Source organism: Eumetopias jubatus, unplaced genomic scaffold (assembly GCF_037043125.1).
Source record: "Eumetopias jubatus isolate StellerSeaLion01/CBP00866 unplaced genomic scaffold, mEumJub1_p1.0 scaffold_15, whole genome shotgun sequence".
NCBI classification, from domain to species: Eukaryota; Metazoa; Chordata; class Mammalia; order Carnivora; family Otariidae; genus Eumetopias; species Eumetopias jubatus.
Window position 1 is genome coordinate 73,374,510 of NW_028274821.1, and position 22,189 is coordinate 73,396,698.

Below are 22,189 nucleotides of genomic sequence, written 5' to 3' on the forward strand. Positions count from 1 at the left end.
GCTGGCAGCCCCGGGCGCCGCCGCCCAACGCCGAGGCTTAGGCGCGGCCGGAGACAGGAGCCCGCGGGAAAGGCCGGCTCGCGTCCAGCAGAAGCCTCCCAGGGGCGCGCTCCCGACGGTGACGCAGCGGGCGCGAGGGCGGCAGGGTGGGCGGGGAGCAGCGGCGCGCACCGCCCCTTAGAGGGACGGGCACCGCCGTTTCGGAGGGCGGGGGCGGGGCGGGGCGGGGCGCGCCGGGGAGTCGGAGCGCTGGCCGCCGGTTCCGATTAGTGCGCGGAGCTGCGGCCGCGGAGCTGCGGCGGCGGAGCAGGGTGCGGGGTTGTGCTGTTCGGGGCCGGGCGGCGAGGCGGCGGGGCGTTGGCATCGGGGGCGCAGGCGCGCAGGGTCCGGCCGGCGACCGCGAGGGTGTGGAGAAGCGAGCCTGAGCGCGGGCCACGGCCGCTCTGACCACGGAGCCCGGCCACCGCAGCGCCTGCAGCCGCGAGCGCGCCCAGGACAGGGCGCGAACGAGTGCGCGCGGGCGGGGCGCGCAGGCCCTGCCCGCCCCTTCCGTCACCACCCCCCTCCGCCCCTTCCTCTCCCCGCCTTCCTCTCCCCTACTTCGCCCCCGCGCCGGGCGCCCACCCTGTCCTCCTGCGGGAGCGCGGTCCGCGGCGGCGGCCAGAGCGGGCCGGGCCAGGCCGGGGGATGGCGCTCCTGGACCTGGCCTTGGAGGGAATGGCCGTCTTCGGGTTCGTCCTTTTCTTGGTGCTGTGGCTGATGCATTTCATGGCCATCATCTACACGTGAGTGAGGGGCTGGTTGAGGAGCCGTTGCCGGGGGGGTCAGGGCCTCGGGGTGGATGGGTGGGAGGCATTGCGCTTTGGAGAGGATTGGGCTCGGGTGGGGGTGGAGAAAGCTGATTCTCATACTGTTCCCCGCCCCCCCATTCCCTTTCCCCTTGGGCCAGTTGGGGCGGGGGTCCTTGAGGGGCGAAAGTGATGAGTGAGGGGTTTTGCTGGGCTGCGGGCGACTGCACGGCCAGGGGAAAGGAGACTGTGCTCTTTCTACGTGTCGGGCGGAAGGTTGCTTGCTTGGTTTCATTGTGTTGGGAATTCGTTTGATTTTTCATCTGGGCCAAGATGTATAGTATGTTGTTGCTGTTGTTTTCTCGATCTGGACGACATTTCTAGTATGATGATGATCGTTCCCACTCTTCTGGGAGCTGCACACAGCTACCCGGGAACCTCCCTGTAGATTTTCTTTTTCCTGAAAGAGCTCTATGCTTTTAGATAGGTGTGGAGCACCTGTCCACCTTGAAAAACGTCCACCAAACCTCCGGACTGACGTTATAGCCTTGAGTCATGTCAGCTTGTATATTTCATTGTGGTTTTCTTTTCTTTTTTCCAATCCCTTATTTATAGTCTTCTTTAGATTTGTCCCTCCCCCCCACACCCCTTTTTCATTATTCAACAAATACTCCTTGAGGCCTACTAGATGCCATTCACTGGGAACGCAGTGGTGAGGACAGAATTCCTGTCTTCATAGAGCTTACGTTCTAGAAGGGAGAGACAGATAATAAAAATTCGAATAAGGTTATCTCAGGTAGTGATAAAATCTGTGAGTAATGTAAAACAGGGTGGTGGGATGAATAATGACAGAGGGTATGTGGCTAGTTTTGATATTTCAATTTTTTAAATGTCTTTAAAATAAAATCTGTTTTTCCAAAGAAATGAAAGAATTGCATAGAGCACATTTCTGATATGGATTCACTGGCATTTTAGCCTGAAAAAAAAAATGACTATACATAGTAATCTTTATCACCAACTAGAAGAGGGCATGTGTTAATAGAGGAGGTGGGAGGACTTTTAAGAAATTTGTTGCTCTCCCCCCCTTTTACTACAGAAAAAAATGTGCTTTTTCTTTTGGAAATTCTGTATTTTATTAGTATAGGGTGGCATTTCCTGGTACTGGAGAAAGATGCTACATTGTAGAAGACCTAAGATATTTCTTTGGAGATGAAACAAAACAATGCCCCTTGGATATTGCTGATCTTAGTTTTTGTAGTTTGTGAGCTCTCATCACTGAACACTTTCTGGAGTTCGTTTTTAATATATGAGTTCTTAAAAATCAATTTTGTTACTTTTTTCCAATCATAAAAAATGTTTACTATGTAAGGAATTTAGACAGTACAGAGTGGAATAAAGAAAAAAGTTAAACACATGAACCAAAACTCCTTAACCTTTTGTGACTATCTTTGTGTGTGTGTGTGGAGAGAGAAAGGAGATAGAAGGGAGGGAGGGAGAGAAGGGGGGGGTCAACATTATGATTATGGTTCTATTTAGTAAATGCTTTCCGGGAAGCTCTTTCGTACAAGGCACTATTCTAGGTGCTGGAAATAAGGTTGAAGAACAGGACACCCAGGGTTTGCCCAGCCTGCTCACATGGAATTTACATGTAGTGTCATGACCATTTTTTTTTCCATGTCAGTAAATGTATGATCTCTGTATCATTTTAAATAGATGCATAGCATTTTTGTTTATGAGGTACTAGTTTGTATCTGTTATTAATTGGCATTTAGGTTGTCAATTCATCAAGATAACAAACACTGTGGTGAATTCATATGTGTATATCTTTGAGAGAGGATCCTTAGTTTACTTTCCTGAAAGAGGAATTATTGGGCCAGAAGCCTGCGCATTTTAAACTTTGATACATATTGCCCTATAGAAAGTTGTATCTATTCATAGTCCTGGTAACAATGTGTGATGGTGCCCATTTCCCTTTACTAAGTATCAGGCTCTTCACTGTTTTATTTTCATTCCTTTAATTACTGGTTCCACTGAACATTTTTCATGTATTGATACGCTAGTTACATCTAGTTGTAAATTACATACTCATAATCCTTTGTGTTGCCATCCATTGCTCTGTTAATCTTTATATGAAGATTGTTTTTCTGTGGTAGGTTGAAGTTTTTTTCCCTAGCTTTTTTTTTTTTTGTCTTTCAACTATGTTCATATATTTAACATAGAGAAAAGTATGTGTGCCTGTGTTTTGGGTTCTCAGGGCTTTTTTTTTTTTAATGTTTCTGACTTGTGTAATTTTATATCTATCCCTCCAATTATTATATAGTTAATATCTGTTTTTCTTTAGTAATTTGAATTTTCCTCATTGGTTTTTTTTTTTTTAAGATTTTATTTATTTATTTGACAGAGGGACACAGCAAGAGAGGGAACAAAGCAGGGGCAGTGGGAAAGGGAGAAGCAGGCTTCCTGCCGAGCAGGGAGCCTGATGTGGGGTTTGATCCCAGGACCCTGGGATCATGACCTGAGCTGAGGGCAGACGCTTAACGACTAAGCCACCCAGGCGCCCCTTCGTTGGTTGTTTGTTTTTGTTTTTGTTTTACATTTTATCCTGTAATATACCTGTTTTACTTCATTATATGATGAGAGCCAGAGCCTTAATTTTAGGTTCACCTAAATATTTAGCCACTTGTCCCAAAATCACTTAGTGAATTACTATTTTATTGTTCCACAGTTTTGAAATACTGTCTTTATTATAGACTAAATTCGTCTGTATACTTGCATATGTCTCAAGGCTCCCAGTGCTATTTCATTGATCTGTTCTTAAACTAGTATCCACTGTTTTAATTAATGAAGTTTTATTACCTTATTACTGGTGAGGCAAACCCCTCATTCTTTTCCAAACTTTATTGGCTTTTACATATTTTTACTTAAAGGTGTATTTTAACATTTTTTCCAAGACTCTTAAGTAATCTTGTTTTGTAACTGCAATTTTTAAATCTTGTTCTTAAATTGGAATTATTAAATTTACAGCTCAATTTGGAAAAATTTGACTTCTTTCAACATAGGACTATGATATTCCCCTTCCCTCAATTATATATACATAATGGTAAAGTCATACTTCCTTAATTAAAATGAACACTAGTGATGTAGCCTAATATTCCAAGTAACCTGTGCTGTTAGACTTGAGACAACTCCACAATTGTTTTAAGTTATTTATTTTGTGTTTAGAGTTTTCTTTAAATACTTTGTGTTTGAGAATAGTGCAAACACTTAGCTTAGTTAAAATACTATAGAGAGGCTTTGTGTTTATTTTCTAATGCTCCATATAGTTACCTTTGTGACTGATAGTAACAGGATCCTGAAAATAGAATGAAGAAAATGCAATTAGTTTATAACAGATTATATAGTTAAAGGAATCTTGTGAATACCTTTCTGAAATGGGTAATTCAGCATAGAGCAAATAGTCAACAGCTTAATTTATGTATAAATTAAATCTTAACCCTTTTTTTTGGATAAGTTCCTTTCTTGTCGTTCCACCTTCAAAATTACTTATGTGTTTGATCTCGTTACTTACTTATTGAAATAAAGATACTTCACAGTTTAATGAGTTATTTTAGGTATAGAACTACAGTTTGTGCTCCCCACCCCCACTGTATTTAGTGAAATTGCAAATTTGTTAACATTTTGACAAGGACAGCTAAAGAACACTGGCAACAATATTTTGGTTAAAATAGTGTGCTTACGTTCTGTATTTTATTGAAGAATATATTTTCTGAACACATGGTCTGTGTCTCTCAAATTTTTTTTGAAATAGGGTAAAATGTACATAAAATAAAGCAGATATTGAAACTCCTACTTTGTGCTTGCAACTGGTGGAAATGGAACCTATTTCAAAAGCTTATATTGCTCCATTATCTGATTGTCACATTAAAGAGATTAATCATGGACACCTAATTGTTAAAAGCATTTAAGTCATGCAAATATTATAGTAAATGGCTAAGAAAAGTTATAGAACTTTTAAAAACCAATTGGTTATTTTTTTTAATTAAATACAGTGTGTAATGGTATCTAGTTAATTTAGATTCAGTGTTCTATTGAATTGTGTCCTCTTAGAAAGAGACAGAGCTGAGTATTGGCCTGTATTAAAAAATGGAGCTCAGGGGCACCCGGCTGGCTCAGTTGGTAGAGCATGCAACTCTTGACGGCAGGGTTGTGAATTTGAGCCCCACATTGGGTGCAGAGATTACTAAAAATAAATAAATAAACTTAAAAAAATGGAGCTCAGTGTGATTTAATACAGTGAACAGTTCTTGCTCAGATTATTCAGATTTCACAAATGTCTCACAATTCCTATAAGCCCGCAATTTAAAAAAAAAATGAGGGGGCACCTGGGTGGCTCAGTCAGTTAAGTGTCTGCCTTCGGCTCAGGTCATGATCCCAGGATCCTGGGATTGAGCCCGCGTGAGGCTCCCTGCTCAGCAGAGAGCCTGCCTCTCCCTCTCCCTCTGGCTGCTGGTTTGCCTACTTGTGCGCTCAATCTCTCTCTCTGTCAAATAAATAAAATATTTAAAAAATAATTAAAAAGATTTTTTTAAATTGAGACAATTTATAAGCTTGAAAGCCATTCTTTCCTTTTATTTTTTTAAAAAAAATTTATTTGAGAGAGAGAACATACACAAGGGCTTGTGACCATGGGTGGTGGGCGGGGCAGAGGGAGAGGGAGAGGCAGACTCCCCGCTGAGCAGAGAGCCTGATGAGGGGCTCCATTCCACTACCCTGAGATCATTACCTGAGCCGAAATCAAGAGTGGGATACCCAACCCACTGAGGCACCTGCCTTTCTGGTTTTCATATTGAACTGATGCTTAGTCATTTTGTAATATGTTCTAGATGGCACACTTCTGTGGGATTACTGCTGTAATGTTCAGGATAATATTCAAATTAGAGCCTAAAATTCAGGGCTCTTATTCCCAAGATCTTTTTTTTTAATTTCTTAAAAAAAAAAAACTAATGAGTCTAGCCTCAGTAGGCAGAGTTAACAGTTAAGTGATCTTTGAGTTTTTCCTTTTTGAGAGCTAGTGTGGTTTGATAGTTTGGGAGCTGCGGTGAAATCCTACAAAAGTCTGGAACCAGTCACTTTCTTCTCTCTTTAGCCCTTAGGAGCCATATTGCTGGATGATAAGAGTATCTGAGCGAGGCATCTTGCCTTTTTCCCTCCATCTTCCTTTTTTTTTTCCTTCTCTCTCTTCCCATTTCTCTCTCTCCTTGGATTATTATTTTTTGTCCTCTGATTGTAAAGTTCTAATGTTCAGTGCTAGGCTTTATCTTTTAAGTGACTGGAGGTGTCAGGCTAGTGTGGAAATACTTCTTGTATCTGTAAATATTAACTGCCCTCTAGTAAAGCAGAGGTCTTTCCCTGGAGTTTCCTTTCAAGTTCATTCTACTTTTTCAAACCTTTTTAGCACAGCAACTTTTATACCTGCTGCATAGCTCTTGAGTGGAATTTAAATACTCATTGTATCAGGATGTCTGTGAACATCCTGTCAGAAACTAATTGTTTTTAATGTAAATTTTAGCATTTCAAATAATATTTTTAGATAGTATGATCTTTGCCTTAAATTCCTTAATACAGGGGCACCTGGGTGGCTTAGTCATTAAGCGTCTGCCTTTGGCTCAGGTCATGATCCCGGGGTCCTGGGATCGAGCCCCGCACCGGGCTCCCTGCTCAGCGGGAAGTCTGCTTCTCCCTCTCCCACTTGCCCTGCTTGTGTTCCCTCTCTCACTGTGTCTCTCTCTTTCAAATAAATAAATAAAATCTTTAAAAAAAATTCCTTAATACATTGGTGTTCTGAGCTGTAGTAGAATTGTAAATCGAGAGCTTCTCTTCTGGGTTCAGTTCTGAGGATGCTTTTTTTTTTTTTTTTTAATTTTTTTATTGTTATGTTAATCACCATATATTACATCATTAGTTTTTGGTGCAGTGTTCCATGATTCATTGTTTGTTCATAACACCCAGTGCTCCATGCAGAACGTGCCCTCCTCAATACCCATCACCAGGCTAACCCATCCCCCTAACCCCCTCCCCTCTAGAACCCTCAGTTTGTTTTTCAGAGTCCATCATCTCTCATGGTTCGTCTCCCCCTCTGACATACTCCTCTGAGGATGCTCTTGAACTTTGGTCATGTGTTGATCAGTTAGGGTCATTGCTGCCAGGACCACTTTTGGGAGAATGGATGAGGCAGTTGAGCCTCTTTAACCTGAGCCTGGGAAGATACCGAATTGGACGACAGTGTGATAGCTCTAAAAAGCAACATGACGGTTGTAATTCAGTGTTAATAGTCAGTGATGGTTCTGTTAACTCATAATCCGACCATTTTCCTACATCATGAGTGCAATACCCTTTACTCTAGATTATTGAAACTGTCTCTATTCACTGGTATCTCTACCAACAGCCTTGCTCCCTTTCTACTTTATTTTTCTTACTGTAGCCTTATCCTCCTGGAGCACTAATCTTAGATCATGTGCTTAAAATATTACCATGGTTCCCTCATTGACTTAGGTTAACATTCAGGCTCCTTAACAAGACACACATAGTTCTTCAGGAGCTGAGCCCTTGTACCTAATTCTTCAGCAGTATTGAATTACTGACATTTCCCTGAATGTGCTGTGTATTAGAATTCTCTTTCCTTCCTTTCCCCCCCTTCCTTTTTGTTTTACTTCTACTCATTCAAGTCTATTTAGACTTTAGCTTTTTACTGCATTATTAGGCACCTCTTCCTCTTCTTTTTTTTTTTAAGATTATATTTATTTATTTGTCAGAGAGAGAGGGAGAGAGAGCACAAGCAGGGAGAGCGGCAGGCAGAGGGAGAGGATGTGGGACTTGATCTGGGATCATGACCAGAGCGGAAGGCAGACGCTTAACCAAACTGACCCACTCAGGCATCCCAGGCACCTCTTCATATATCCTTTAGTGCCTTGAATTTACCCATCCAGATTGTAAATGTGTTCAGTTGTCTCTTTTCCCAATTAGATTGTAAGATCTTGAGGGTAGAGATAGTGTCTTATTTACTGTTCAATGTCCAGTGTGTACTAGGCACTCAGTTATTGCTGGTTGAATGAATGAACTTTGAATTTTTTCCAGTGGTAATGGTGGATTTTTCACTGTCTTTAGTTCAGTGTCATTTGGCCCTTGTGATCTGAGGTAGATGGTCAGATTTGGGGATGCTTTCAGTGGTGATGGAGTTTAATGAAATTTATTGGACCAAATGGAATCTTTATTTCACTATTTCTAATTAATAGCACATTAAATAGAAACATTAAATATTTTAAATATATATATTTAATATGTATATTAAATATATATATTTAATATAAATATTAAACATATTAAAATAGAAACGGTTTTATTAATAACATGCTTACCTACAAATCTGAATCCCTTCCCCAAGGTTTTCCTATGGGAATGCCTGTCTTATCATAAATAATCTTTACACTAAGATCTGACTTTCAGGGGATGCAGAGCCCAGTACTCTCCTGAGTTGGTTGATGTGCAAATCATAAGCGCCCCCCACTCCTCCATCCACAGAATTTTATTTTATACACAGAATAATTAAACAACACATTCTGCTTTAGTCAGTTTTGTAGAAGAGCACTGAGATCGTCCCATTAGTTTCATTTTGATTTGAAAAGAGTTTGAACATGTGGTATGTTTGAGGGTCTCCTGTGTTTTTGAGCACTATGTGCTGGAACCATAGCTTCTGCTGGGCGCCTGGCTTACTTAGTTGCTATTAGCAAAACACCATGCTCTATCCATTTCCAACTAGGGCAGCTCTGTTGTCACTGAAGGATTGGTGAATTGGGGTTTTTTGGGGGGAGGGTGTGGTAAAAATTAATAAAGATCTCTTACTTGTTTTCAATGGTAATGGAATCTTTTGTATTCTGTAGTATATAAGTCTACTGTCCAGTGGAAATAGTTTGTGTTTTCCCATAAAGCTAACTCAGTATTGGTTATTATGTGTTCTGTGGCGAATCTTGAGTCTGCAGAGTTCAAGTTGCACCAGAATGTGTGCTTTGTGTTGCTAAGAAGCCCATTTTGATGCAGTACCGTTGTTGAAAAGATAGATGCAATATGGAAGTAACATGAGTCATGACACATACTGATCATAAACACACGGTAACAGCCTTCCAGGGCACAGTCACAAATAACAACAACAGAAGCCTTTAATCATGGGAAATTGCAGGCATGGACTCTGTGAAGGAGGGGACCTGCTGATACAGCAGTCAGCCTCATTTTACATGACATATTAACAAGCGTGGTGGCATGGAGTAGATAGAGGAGATAAATTCCGAGAATCAGATAAATTGGTTCAACTGAGCCACCCAGCAGAACTATAAAAAAGCACGATCTGGGGCTGTTAAGCAAGGTGAACTTTGCTCTCAAGGAATCCACATTTTCCCTTCAAGCCTTGTGTGAGGACCTTGTGCCGCCGTTCTGGGAGGCATAGCTTTGCATTAGGATTGCTGCAGAGGCTGCTGCCAGCTGACTGAAGGGGCGCAGCCTGCCCTCTCTCCAGGGAGCTTCCCTTCGCACCAGACTTCCTTACCTCCTGCTCAGAACGAAATTAGAATATGAACCGGTAAAATAAATCATTTAAAGTGGTGCACACTAGCAAATCAAAAACTTGAGAGAGGGGGGAACTAAAGAGTAGACGGATGAAACAGTAAGCCAAAATGATGAAAAAGAGTAACAGTTTTAGAGACTGAGCTGTTAGGAAATAAAAAATCACCTAAGATGAAAGAAGGCCATTCCATCAGCTCAGAAGTTGAAAACCCTTGTGCCGAGAGGCGATTAGGCTTCACGAAGGTAAAGCTGCTATAAAGTCCAGCAGAACCCTGAATATTTCTTACCAGTTGCTTGGAGCTCTTTGAAGTGTTCCCTGAAAAGATGTCCTTCTAGCTCACAACGGAAAGCAGGACCCTGAAGGCCTCTCTCTTTTGCCTGTGATTCATCCCTCACCACCTTTTAGACTTACTCTGAGGAAGCCCCGAGGATGGTGTACTTGCCTGCACTCCGGCTCCCAGTCCCACTGCTGCTGGCAGGTGCAGCCCTGCAGGTGCCTGCTGTGAGCACCTCCTCCCCCTGCGCTTGAGGGTGACGGGACCTTAATTACGAGTTTTGTGACAGAGTGACTAGCTTCTGATTGAGAATTTAATTTAGAAATCATTCCTCAGGAGTGACACATTGAAATTTTCCTGTGCTTTCTGTCTCCCCAACATTGCTCACTCACATTCCAGGATCATTTTGTTCTTTAAAAATGAAACAAATCAAAACCATTGACCGGACATAGCGGAGGTGCATTCCTTTTATATCCAGTGTGTTCCTGACAATGTAATAAAGTCAAATTTCTGAAAATCAAATGGATATAGATGTTAGGGGAGATTCTATTTCATAAAAAACTAAGATTATTATTAAAATCCCCACTTACGGTTCTGCTGGGCCTGCGGCCTGGGACATGGCTACCACTGGATTGAGGGCCCACCCGGTGTTAGGGGTTGTGCAGAGGGGCCTCCCCCTGGCCTGGACTAGGGTGAGAAGGCTGCCTTGTAGCGTTTACTCTGGGGACTGCCCTGGGCATGGTGATTTAATGGTCAGCAAAACAGTCTCTTCTGGAATCCCTCAAAACGTCTCCATCCTAGAAGGCAAGCTCATCGTGTCTGGCCTTCTCTCAGCTCTGAGCGTGGTGAGCTCTCCCTCCAGCAGAGTCAAGGGAAGGGTTCTTGTGGCAGTGGAATCCCGCATTTTGAGTGAGGCTCTGAGGGTAGAGGAATTCAGAGAAGCCAGGACTGTGCAGTGCCTCTGGCCAGTTGAGAACCTTCTGGTGGTTTAAAAGGAGAGCTCAGGCCACTTTCAGTGGCTCATTGGTGATATTTAATGTTCCTCTCTGTTGTACTTAATTGCCTCTATGCTTTTGAATGATCTCTGTAGGATTTTGAATTGGTTCCTAAATAGTGGGCATAATTTTAACTTTGAATATAACTTTAGCCTATATACTGCATATAATTTAAACTTTACATTAGATGTGTTTTCTGCCATGTTTTGACTTTGTTTTAACCGTGATTTGGGGCTTTTGATGATTCCCCTTTCCCCCTTTAATCTTTCTTAATACACAAGGGTGGTTTTATGTTTTAAAAAACCCCAAGTGCTTGGGTGGCTCAGTCGGTTAAGTGTCCAACTCTTGATTTCAGCTCAGGTCATGATCTCAGGGTCGTGAGATCAGCCCCATGTTGGGCTCCATGCTGAGCATGGAGTCTCCTTAAGATTCTCTCTCTCCCTCTCCATCTGTCCCTGCCCCCCAGTGCTCATGCTCTCTCGCTTGCTCTCTCAAACAAAATAAGACGAAACACCCACATAAGGGCACCTGGCTGGCTCAGTCTGTGGAGCCTGCAACTCTTATCTTGGGGTTGTGAGTTTGAGCCCCACATTGGGTATAGAGATTAATTAAAAACATCTTTAAAAAATAAAAGTAATTTAAAAACCCAACATAATGGCTTAATATTTAAATATCTATGTAAGAATCTTTAAATATATGAATTTCCAGTTCTTCCATTCTGGTGTATAAGCCTCATCAATGTTTGACATTTGTAAATCTCTTGGTAACTCAGAGAAGTGGAAAATGTCCTTAAAATTAGCAGTTTTTAAGAAATTATCAGTAATAGCTATCATTGAATGTTTACCTTGTGGCTTAATCTCATGTATTTCTCACTACTTTATGAGGTAGGTATTAATGGCCCCCACTTTTTTACAAGACCAGTGCTCTAACCCCTGAGCTATGGAGCCAATGGCCCCCACTTTTTTAAAAAATGAGATAAAGAAGTAATTTATCCAAGGATACTCAGTTTGCTGTGAAGCTGGTATAAAAATCCAAGCGATCTGCTCCAGCCCAGGCTCTTAAACCAGCATGCTGCTCGTATATACAGCTAGCAATAACCTAAAATTAACCCCGGAAGTAATCCCCAAGGGATAGAGTATCTGTATGGGACTTTTCTCCAGTTGCTGTGAATCTTAAGTTTCTGGTAACTGGCAACAGTGAGAGTACTCTGGAAAGACCCCCTACTTCTTTTCTGCAGCGCTTCCCCATTCTCACACCACTTGAACTGCTCCTTCACAGCCTCCTTGTTTTCAGCCATCCTGTAACTGCGAATCTTCCTGAGTTTCCACCCTTGCGTTCTTCTCTTCTTACAGTGATCCTAGTATTCCTAGGTCCGTGGTTCTCAGCTTTGACTGCACTTTGAAGTCACCAGGGGAGGCCTTTAAAAAAAAAAATACTGCTTGCCTACATCTTAGCCCTAGACATTCTGATTTAATTGGTCTGAGCCTCAGGATTTTTTTTTAAACTCCCCAGGTGATTTTCTTGTGCAGTCAGAGTTGAGAACAACTGCCCTAGGCTGTCTATCCACAGTTGTGGCCTCCACCTATTATCTCTTGTTTTGTCGAGTTCTTCATCTAGCCAGAACTCAAGAGTTCATCACTCCATCATCTTGCCCCTCACCTTTCCTCCTATCAGTCTGCCTTGTTATCCTGAACCCATCTTATAATTTATAGCTTCTCAACTTTCATAATCCTGCAGAGGGCAACCACACAGCCATGTGGGTTAGTACTACTCCACATTCATGGTCTCAGATCTCTGCTGAGCCCGCGGTGCTATCTGGCAATGCTTTGTTTCTTTATTTAGCCCCTGTCACCCGTTACTGGCAGAACCTTTCCTAACTCCTGCTTCACGCCGTGGGTCCTAGCATGCCGTTAATTATTTTAAGTTTTCTCTCTCTTTACCTTTGACTAACTTGTTCCCCTTACTCTCTATACTCAAGTATTAAAGAAAAAAAAATTTTTTTTCCAAAATTAAACTGAAAAACCTTTCTCTATCTCGTTCCTCTGGCCAGAGTAACTTTTATTCTGGTCAGATTTCAGGAGAGAATAGTGTTTATTCCCTGTTACCACATTGCACTTCTCATTCATTTACTTCTTAGCCTATTTTCATTTACCTCCCCCTGCCCACAGTGCTCCAAGGGCCTCAAGGCCACACAGTCAGGGGGACAGTCAGGAGACCTGTCTTGACCTCTCTCTCAGCTACATTTAGTGTTGCTCTTCCTTCAACACTTTCAAAAAGAAAAACAGCTTAGCCAAATAAAGCCTTCTTTACTAAATCCTTTCTTCCTGCCTATCTTTCTGCTTCCTGGCTTACTCACTCATGGTCTCCTTCATGCATTACTGGCCCTCTATCAGTTACATTGATTTGTGGGTACCTGCTAATGGCATGCTCTACCTGAGAGAGCTAATGTATTTAACAAACTCTGGATGGTTCCGTAATTTTATCTCTGAACCAAACCTTACCTTCTGAGCTCTGTGTATGTTTATTTACTCTTATTTATTTAGTCAGTGTTTTTTTTTTTTAATTGAGATAAACATACTGTTTATCATTATTTTCCTGGAGCCTGGAGAATTTATAGTCTACTGTAGTGTGGTTCATGCTAGCCTGCATTAGAATCATTTGGGATGCTTATAAAAATAGATTCTTAAGCTCTGCAGCTGGTCCATTAAGTTGTGATTTTTACCTCTGGGCATTATGTATATTAAATGTTGAGAAACACTAGTCTCCTGGCCTGGAAATTGTTTCAAAGCAGTAAGCTGGGGCAATTGGAGGGCTTACTTCATTTGTTTTCCCTGTCGCAGGAATCACTGTCCTTCTTTACCTTATGTCCGGTATCTTAAAAACCATTGTTTCCCATATTTTGTCTGATTTTTAAAAAATTGCTTCAGGTGGGCAAGCAGATTCAGTCCCTATTTCTTCATCTTGTCTAAAAGTTTAAGTCCAGAGGTGGGAGTGGGGTTTAGGCCAGGGTTTTTGATACTTTAGTAAGGACAGAGACAAGGCTGCAGACTATTTGTATTAGCCCCAAATTGGAAATAACCCAAATGCCCATCAACAGAAAGTAGCTAAATGAAGTGTGGTATATTAATACAAGGAATACATGCTGTAATAAGAATGAATGAACTAGGGGCACCTGAGTGAGACCGTCAGTTGGGCTCAGGTCATGATCTTAGGGTTGTAAGATTGAGCCCCATGTCGGGCCCACGCTCAGTGCAGAGTCACTTAAGGTTCTTTCTCCCTCTCCCTGTACCCCCTCCCACTTATGGGTGCATGCGTGTGCTCCCTCTTGAAAATAAATCTTTTTTAAAAATGAACTATAACTAAATGTAACAGCAAAGACGAATCTCACAAACATTGAAGTCAAAGAAACCAGACACAAATGAGTACATCCTATGGGATTCCATTTAGATAAAGTTGTAATGCTGGCAGGATTAGTGTGTTGGAAGTCGGGATAGTGGTTACCCTTGTTAGTAGATAGGGACATGGCAGGGGCTTCCGGGGTTCCAGTAATATTCTGCTTCTTGATGTGGGTACTGGTTACATGGGTGTTTCACTCTGAGAAAATGCATGTGACTTCACTATATGTGTGTTACCCATCAATAAAAAAATACTCTCCCCCACCCTCTTAAAGAAGGACAAGGCCCGCAAGCCAAATGCACAATGGGGAGGTAGAACTGGATTCCCAGTGTAGAAACTGAAACTGAGAAAGTATTGTACAAAGGATCCTGACAGAAAGCGAGTCACTTGCTCTAGGCCAAGGGTAGAAACGGGCACCCATGATAAAGCCTGTGCAATGTGTGGATGCGGTGGGCTCAAGTCAGTTCTAAGTAATACAGAACCCCTACCCTGAGATACCAAAGTTAAAAACCAGATACCAAAGTTTGAAACCAGTAAACCTTGTAGACCCTGTTACAGACACCCCACTTGGAGGACTCCATCACTCAGGCCACTTTTGAGACTCTGGGCAAATGGGCTTTTGATCATATTTTGAAAAATACAGATTGGTTTACAAAACACTGGCTATGGCTAAGGCACCCACCTGCATCATTTCTCTGGGTGGCAGGCCAAGTTAATATATTTCTTGCTTTAGAACATAGCTTGGTTGACTGTACATACAAGTTTTATACGGAGAAGAGCTTATATATGTGTGCAACTGCCCCATTAGACTGCAGCTCCCTGATAATTGGGAATTCCCCTGTTCATCACTATACCACCAGTGCACAAGGTAATGCCGAGCGGTACGTTTGGGGTTCAAAAATGATAGTTCAGCAAGGGAATGCAAAGTAGTTGTGGAGCACCACTGTGTGCTGAGCACAGTGCCGAGTGATTTTGTGTGTGACTTAATGGATATTTTACTGTTTTTGATAAACATTTCACCTAATTTGTAACAAGGGGCTTTGTCAGTTGTGTTACATAAATTGAAACAATATTCTCCAAAGTAGGATTCTTGTATCCTAGGGTATACTCCACAAGGTGACTCCTTGGGGTATGGAATGAAAATATTGGGGGGTGGGGGAGGAGAGATAGGTATGGGAGAAACACAAATGAGAATTTTTTTTAAAGGTCCTATGATATAGTTTAGGTTATAGTTATTCTGAGTAGAAATTTCAGATTTAGTATTAACCAGTTCTCTTCTTCATAAGCCTGGAGAGAGCTTCATTGCTGTTGGGTGAGTCAGAATGTGTCTGATAAAATATTGCATTCTTGATATGAAAAGCTCTCCAAAGGATAGAAGGTACATCTGTATTAGCATTTAAACTAAAATGTCTTTTTTTTATGTTAATGACCATACATTACATCATTAGTTTTTGATGTAGTGTTCCATGATTCATTGTTTGTGCATAACACCCAGTGTTCCATGCAGAATGTGCCCTCTTTAATACCCATCACCAGGCTAACCCATCCCCCCACCCCCCTCCCCTCTAGAAACCTCAGTTTGTTTCTCAGAGTCCATAGTTTCTCATGGTTCGTCTCCCCCTCTGATATCCCCCGCTTCATTCTTCCCTTCCTGCTATCTTCTTTTTTTTAACATGTAATGTATTATTTGTTTCAGAGGTACAGGTCTGTGATTCAACAGTCTTACACAATTCACAGCGCTCACCATAGCACTACCCTCCCCAATGTCTATCACCCAGCCACCCCATCCCTCCCACCCCCCACCACTCCAGCAACCCTCAGTTTGTTTCCTGAGATTAAAGAATTCCTCATATCAGTGAGATCATATGATACATGTCTTTCTCTGATTGACTTATTTCGCTCAGCATAATACCCTCCAGTTCCATCCACGTCATTGCAAATGGCAAGATCTCATTCCTTTTGATGGCTGCATAATATTCCATTGTGTATATATACCACATTTTCTTTATCCATTCATCTGTCGATGGACATCTTGGCTCTTTCCACAGTTTGGCTATTGTGAACATTGCTGCTGTAAACATCAGGGTGCATGTACCCCTTCGGATCCCTACATTTGTATCTTTGGGGTAAATAGTGCAATTGCTGGGTCATATGGTAGTTCTGTTTTCAACTTTTTGAGGAACCTCCATACTGTTTTCCAGAGTGGTTGCACCAGCTTGCATTCCCACCAACAGTGTGGGAGGGGTCCCCTTTCTCCGCATCACCACCAACATCTGTCGTTTCCTGACTTGTTAATTTTAGCCATCCTGACTGGTGTGAGGTGATACATCATTGAGGTTTTGATTTGGATTTCCCTGATGCTGAGCGATGTTGAGCACTTTTTCATGTGTCTGTTGGCCATTTGAATGTCTTCTTTGAAAAAATGTCTGTTCATGTCTTCTGCCCATTTCTTGATTGGATCATTTGTTCTTTGGGTGTTGAGTTTAGTAAGTTCTTTATAGATTTTGGATACTAGCCCTTTATCTGATACGTCATTTGCAAATATCTTCTCCCATTCTGTCGGTTGTCTTTTGGTTTTGTGGACTGTTTCTTTTGCTGTGCAAAAGCGTTTTATCTTGATGAAGTCCCAATAGTTCATTTTTGCCCTTGCTTCCCTTGCTTTTGGCGATGTTTCTAGGAAGAAGTTGCTGCGGCTGAGGTCGAAGAGGTTGCTGCCTGTGTTCTCCTTTAGGATTTTGATGGTTCCTGTCTCACATTTAGGTCTTTCAACCATTTTGAGTCTATTTTTGTGTGTGCTGTAAGGAAATGGTCCAGTTGCATTCTTCTGCATGTGGCTGTCGAATTTTCCCAACACCATTTGTTGAAGAGGCTGTGTTTTTGCCATTGGACATTCTTTCCTGCTTTGTCGAAGATTAGTTGACCATAGAGTTGAGGGTCCATTTCTGGGCTCTGTATTCTGTTCCATTGATCTGTGTGTCTTAAACTAAAATGTCTTAATAAAGAAGAAGGGAAGGGGGGAATAGAATCAACACTAGACTATTTAACACTGTTTAAGTTATCCTTGTTGTTTTTAATCTAAAGATTTGCCAAATTCAGTGGGTTAGTGGTCTGGGTTTCTCTGTATTGGCATGACCTCGTGCATGTTTTGATAAGTTTAATAGCACTTAAAGATCATGGAGTGGGAAGAGATGAAAAAATTCCTGGGATTTCAGGCCTTCTTGTTTTATCCTCCCATGTCTCCAACTGTTCCATGATTTCAGTGGCTTTCCATCCCATTCTCTCTCTGCCACATCCTGAATAATTTCTTCAGATCTAGATTCCAGTTCTCCAGTTCTCTATTAAACTGTATATGCATTCTTTTGTCCTGCCTGTCTATTGAGTTTCTAATGTCAGTGATTATAATTTTTTTATTTCCCTTGGTTTTGTTCAAGCATCACAGGTAGTTTGCATTATGAGTTCCAAACCCATGTGTTTGGGTGTTCTCTTGGAAGACTTTTTTCCTTTTATTCCACTTCATTCAGGAGTGAATCCAAGAAGGCAGCATCCCCATCTTCCCACTGTGGGCCAGCATTTTTCTACTTTGCCTTTCAGAGATTCCATATTTATACACGGTGGACAGAACAGAGTTCCCTCATTCTTGTCTCAGGCTTGTCTCCACCAACAGATGTCCCTGGGGCCAGTCAGCATTCCCTCACTCAGAGATTTCTCCTTGTTTCTGACCTGGGAGGTTTCATTTATTTTCCTAACAGTTCAGTTATGTATTTTAAAAGAAGCTTTTAATGCATCTATGTTAAACATTATAAATATGTAAGAATTTGTACATGTGTGTTGGCTTGTATATGCATTTTTTAAAAAGTCTCTGGAAAGATGAGTAAGAAACTAATAATGCTGAGAATGGGGGGCAGGGGTGACAGGGAGACTTCTTTCATGTTTAATATCTTCAGTGATTTGAACCATGTGGATATTACTGTCAGTCAATTAAATATATAAACTTTTTTTCTCCAGCAATCTGTACGTTCTGTATTGGATAGGTTTCTCCAGACATCTAGTCTGCCATTTTGTTAGGTATGGAATAATGGTCATTTTTGTGGTTATATAAGTTTTGTTTTATTTCTTTATTTTTTTTTAGAGAATGCACGCATGTGAGAGTGGCAGTGGTGGGGCATGTGGGGGAGAGAAAGAGAGAATCTTAATAAGCAGGTTCCATGCTCAGTGCCATGCAGGACTCAATCTCACAATCCAAGATCATGACCTGAGCCTAAATCAAGAGTCAGATGCTTAACAGACTGAGCTGCTTAGGCACCCCTTATTTTTTTTTTTAGAGAGAGAGAGAGAGAGAAAGAGAATGTATACGTGTGCGTGGGGGGTGAGGAGGAGGGAGAGAGAGAATCCTAAGCAGGCACCATACTCAGTGCAGGCTCAATCCCACGACCCTGAGATCATGACCTCTGAGCCAAAATCAAGAGTCGGACGCTTAACCAACTGAGCCACCCACATGCCCCAGTGGTTATATAAATTTTAGATCATGGTTTTACCTCTGTTCAGCCTCTCGATGAACTTGCTAGTTGAATATTTTCCAAACTATCTATGGCAGAGGATCAGCTCTTTAAAATATTTCCAGTCTGGCATAGACTGATACTTTGGTAGACTACAATAAAAATAAATACTGATCACGTGCTTGGATGGCATGGAAATGTCAGATTGCTGTAACTGTTTCTAAACGCTTTCCCTCTGTTTCTTCTCATCTCAGACCAGTAAAAAAGCAAGTTATGCACTAACCACACCAAGCAGCACTACTGGAAATGGTACCCCATTATTTTCTGGTATTTGGGGGCTGTAGATCAGATATTGATACCATTTTGTTCTTTAAAAAAATCTCTTACTGTTTAAATTTTTTCCGTTGTAGGTAACCTGTTTTCTTTCTATAAAATGTTTTGTGGCCTTATCTGAAACATTAGACGTTCCGCTGTGGCACATCCCAGCCTTTAATTAGTTGAACATGAGCCCATGGCTAACTGCTAATAGTGTATTTCATCAAATCAAAGATGCATTGATGCTGGTGTTTTCTTGATCTTCTAGAAGGTTTCATTGGTTGGTTTTCATGCTACTAATTTAGGACTGCCATCTGGATGCCACCAATTTTTAAGATGCCATCGATTTTAGAGATGTTAAAATGTGGAAGAACGTGTGTCTTAAAATATCTTGTGCATGGTCCCGTGATTGTTCTAACCTCTAATTACTGTTGAGTGCTTGGAGACTTGCTTATGAGAAGGAAAACCTTCAGTGACTTCCTTTAGAAACATCACCCCTCGGGGCGCCTGGGTGGCTCAGTCATTAAGCATCTGCCTTCGGCTCAGGTCATGATCCCAGGGCCCTGGGATCGAGCCCCGCATCAGGCTCCCTGCTCCGTGGGAAGTCTGCTTCTCCCTCTCCCACTCCCCCTGCTTGTGTTCCGTCTCTCACTGTGTCTCTGTCAAATAAATAAATAAAATCTTAAAAAAAAAAAAAATAGAAACATCACCACTCTGCTGAAAGGCATCTCTTCTCTTTGTTGTCACACCATGAACATTAACTGGGGCAAATTCTCTCATTAATTGGCATGGCTTCCCTCCTTAGGAGCCCCGTGCTGTAGCACCCTTGGGATGGACCAGCACTGAGAACGCTGGCCAACTTATCTGTGTACTGGTGGCACTGGTTATCTTCCAGTGGCATTAATAGACATTTTTCTTATCATTGAGATTTTTTTTTCTTACTTTCAAATTCCTTCTGTCCCATCCCTGCCATTCTGATTTTATGTGTATCAGGAGTTCTGCTAGTTATCCCATTTTCTTGCTTGCTGTCCGGGAGTGTAGTACTTCTTTCAGTCTTGTGTTGTGTGGACTGCTTATTACAGATTTCTATAAATTTCTCAGATTTTTCTGGTTATATTTCTCTTTTTCTGGGGAAGATAGGGATTCCCCCCACTGTTGTTATAGTTCTTGGTCTACAGTGATGGCAGTTTGGGAGGAAGGGTGGTTAATATGTGGGCTAACACTATAATTCATTTCTTCACCATGTATTTATTGAATGCCTCCTCTCTGCTGGGCATGGTTCTCTAAGCACTGAGAGTACAGCCATAAACAACAGTCTTCAGCTCCAGCCTTCACTGGAACATTCATTCTGCTTGGTTCTGGTTTTCTTAAACTGTATGCTTATACATCCCTTCATTTTCAGATAGCTTTTTAAAACTTAGAATTTAGTAATTTCTTGATAGCTTAACACATACTTTATACAGATTTGGCACTAATGTGTTCTGCAGAAATGACGTATACATCATTTGCTTTTTAGCCGATTACACCTCAACAAGAAGGCAACGGACAAACAGCCGTATAGCAAGCTCCCAGGCGTGTCTCTTCTGAAGCCCCTGAAAGGGGTAGATCCTAACCTAATCAACAACTTGGAGACATTCTTCGAATTGGATTATCCCAAAGTAAGTACAGCCTTGTACTCATTAGGAATGGGTGAGAGCTTTTCTTTCTTTCTTTCTTTCTTGTTTTTTTTTTTTTTTGCTTTTCTCTCATGGTAAACCCTTAAAGAGGCATTTTGACTGTAAAAGGTAGAGGTGTTAAAAAAATGCATGATGATGTTGGCCTCATACAATTGATGCTGTAATAGGAGCAGTTACAGGACAGAATTGGGGTAGAGGAAGGGGTGCAGATTCCTTCTGTAACCTTGTAACCACCTGCATGTCCATCTGAATTAGAAATCCCAGAGTAGACCTCCTGGAACTCAGACCCTGTTAAGTCCCTGATAGTTTAAATATAAAAATCTTGTTCCATGAGAGTCGTATGTGAACGACAGGAGGAAAAGGCAGTGAGAGAGAAAAAACAGTGTTTAGTGGTCTGAAATGAGATTCGGGAGAGCTAGAAGTAAATGTAAATTCCCTTGAGAAATCTGGCTTTTGAGCCAAGAATAGGTTACAATTAGCAGTAAGATGGGGCTTCCTCATACCTAATTTCTAATTTCTTTATCTTTCTAGGCTTTAATGCCTAATTGTACTGTTCGTGTCATTTATACAGTCTGTAGATCTGTGAACTCAACATTCTTCTTTGGCGAACTCCCGGTTTTCTTGAGATGACAGTATTCTTTTTATCTCTTCCCTTTAATATTCCACCTATAGTTTCTTAGGAGAACTTACTAAATCAAGAGATTATGTATCTAGCTTTATTGCAGCTTTTTAAATTGCGTCTTTGAAACACCGCTTTTTGAATGTGTCTTTACATTTCTACCTGCTTGATTTTTCAGTTCATTTGAATTTTCCTCCAAGTCCCTATTTACTTGGGTCAGTTCTTACCCTGCCTGTCTCAGTTTGTCCATAGTTTTTGCCACTTGGAGACCCTTCCCCTCCTATTTCTTTAGGACAGTGTATTTCAGGTTGTGAGAAGGAAAATAATACACACACCACATTTCTTAGGGTGACACTCTTATTTCTTTTCTTTCAGCCCGTATTTTTCTCGGTAGCATCAATGAAAGGAATAGAGAAGACACAGATGTAATAGCCTTAATACACCTCTTAAGTATGTGGACACAAGTATAATTGGTTATTTTTTAGTGTTGTTTTTATATTAGTGCTTTTAAAGTTTGGAAGTGGGTATTTGAAGCTAATTTGAAGCAAAACAATTACGTATTTTTCTTCTGTGTGTGTGTGTACATATGCATGCAGTATCTATCCAATAAATTGAATATGTAATTTTTTAGAAATAAGATACATACTTGATGTTTTTAAACTAAAAGTGCCAAAAGTGTCCTTTTGTAATTTAGAAAGAATGATACAAATAAAATTAATTAGAAAAATGGAAGGTTTTCAAACCTCGCATTATGTAAGTAAATGCAAAGAGAATTTTTTAATGAATACTTTCATTGGTTATTATTAAATCTCATTATTAAATATTTTCATTGGTTATTATTAAGCCAGAATCATGCATTTATCCTTGTGAAACTTGATGTCACATTTTAATTGTTTAATCCTCATCCCACCCTTTCCCCAGTCACCCACCCTGAGAACTTAGTTACGGAACTTTTATGTTGGGTCCTTGAAAGATGATGGAATTGAATTGGTTGCGGAAGTTAGTGTGGGTTTTAA

At 41.3% G+C, this 22,189-nt stretch overlaps 1 protein-coding gene across 1 annotated transcript in view; it reads left to right on the forward strand.

Annotated features, from left to right (window-relative positions):
• The first annotated feature begins 274 nt into the window (after positions 1-274).
• The window catches only part of UGCG (UDP-glucose ceramide glucosyltransferase), a 39,611-nt gene continuing 17,696 nt past the window's right edge, over positions 275-22,189 (forward strand). The window contains exons 1-2 of the mRNA XM_028108707.2: positions 275-785; positions 20,395-20,536. Of these exons, the coding sequence (XP_027964508.1) occupies positions 688-785; positions 20,395-20,536 (240 nt within the window). The 5' untranslated portion in view covers positions 275-687. The remainder of the gene's footprint in view (positions 786-20,394; positions 20,537-22,189) is intronic.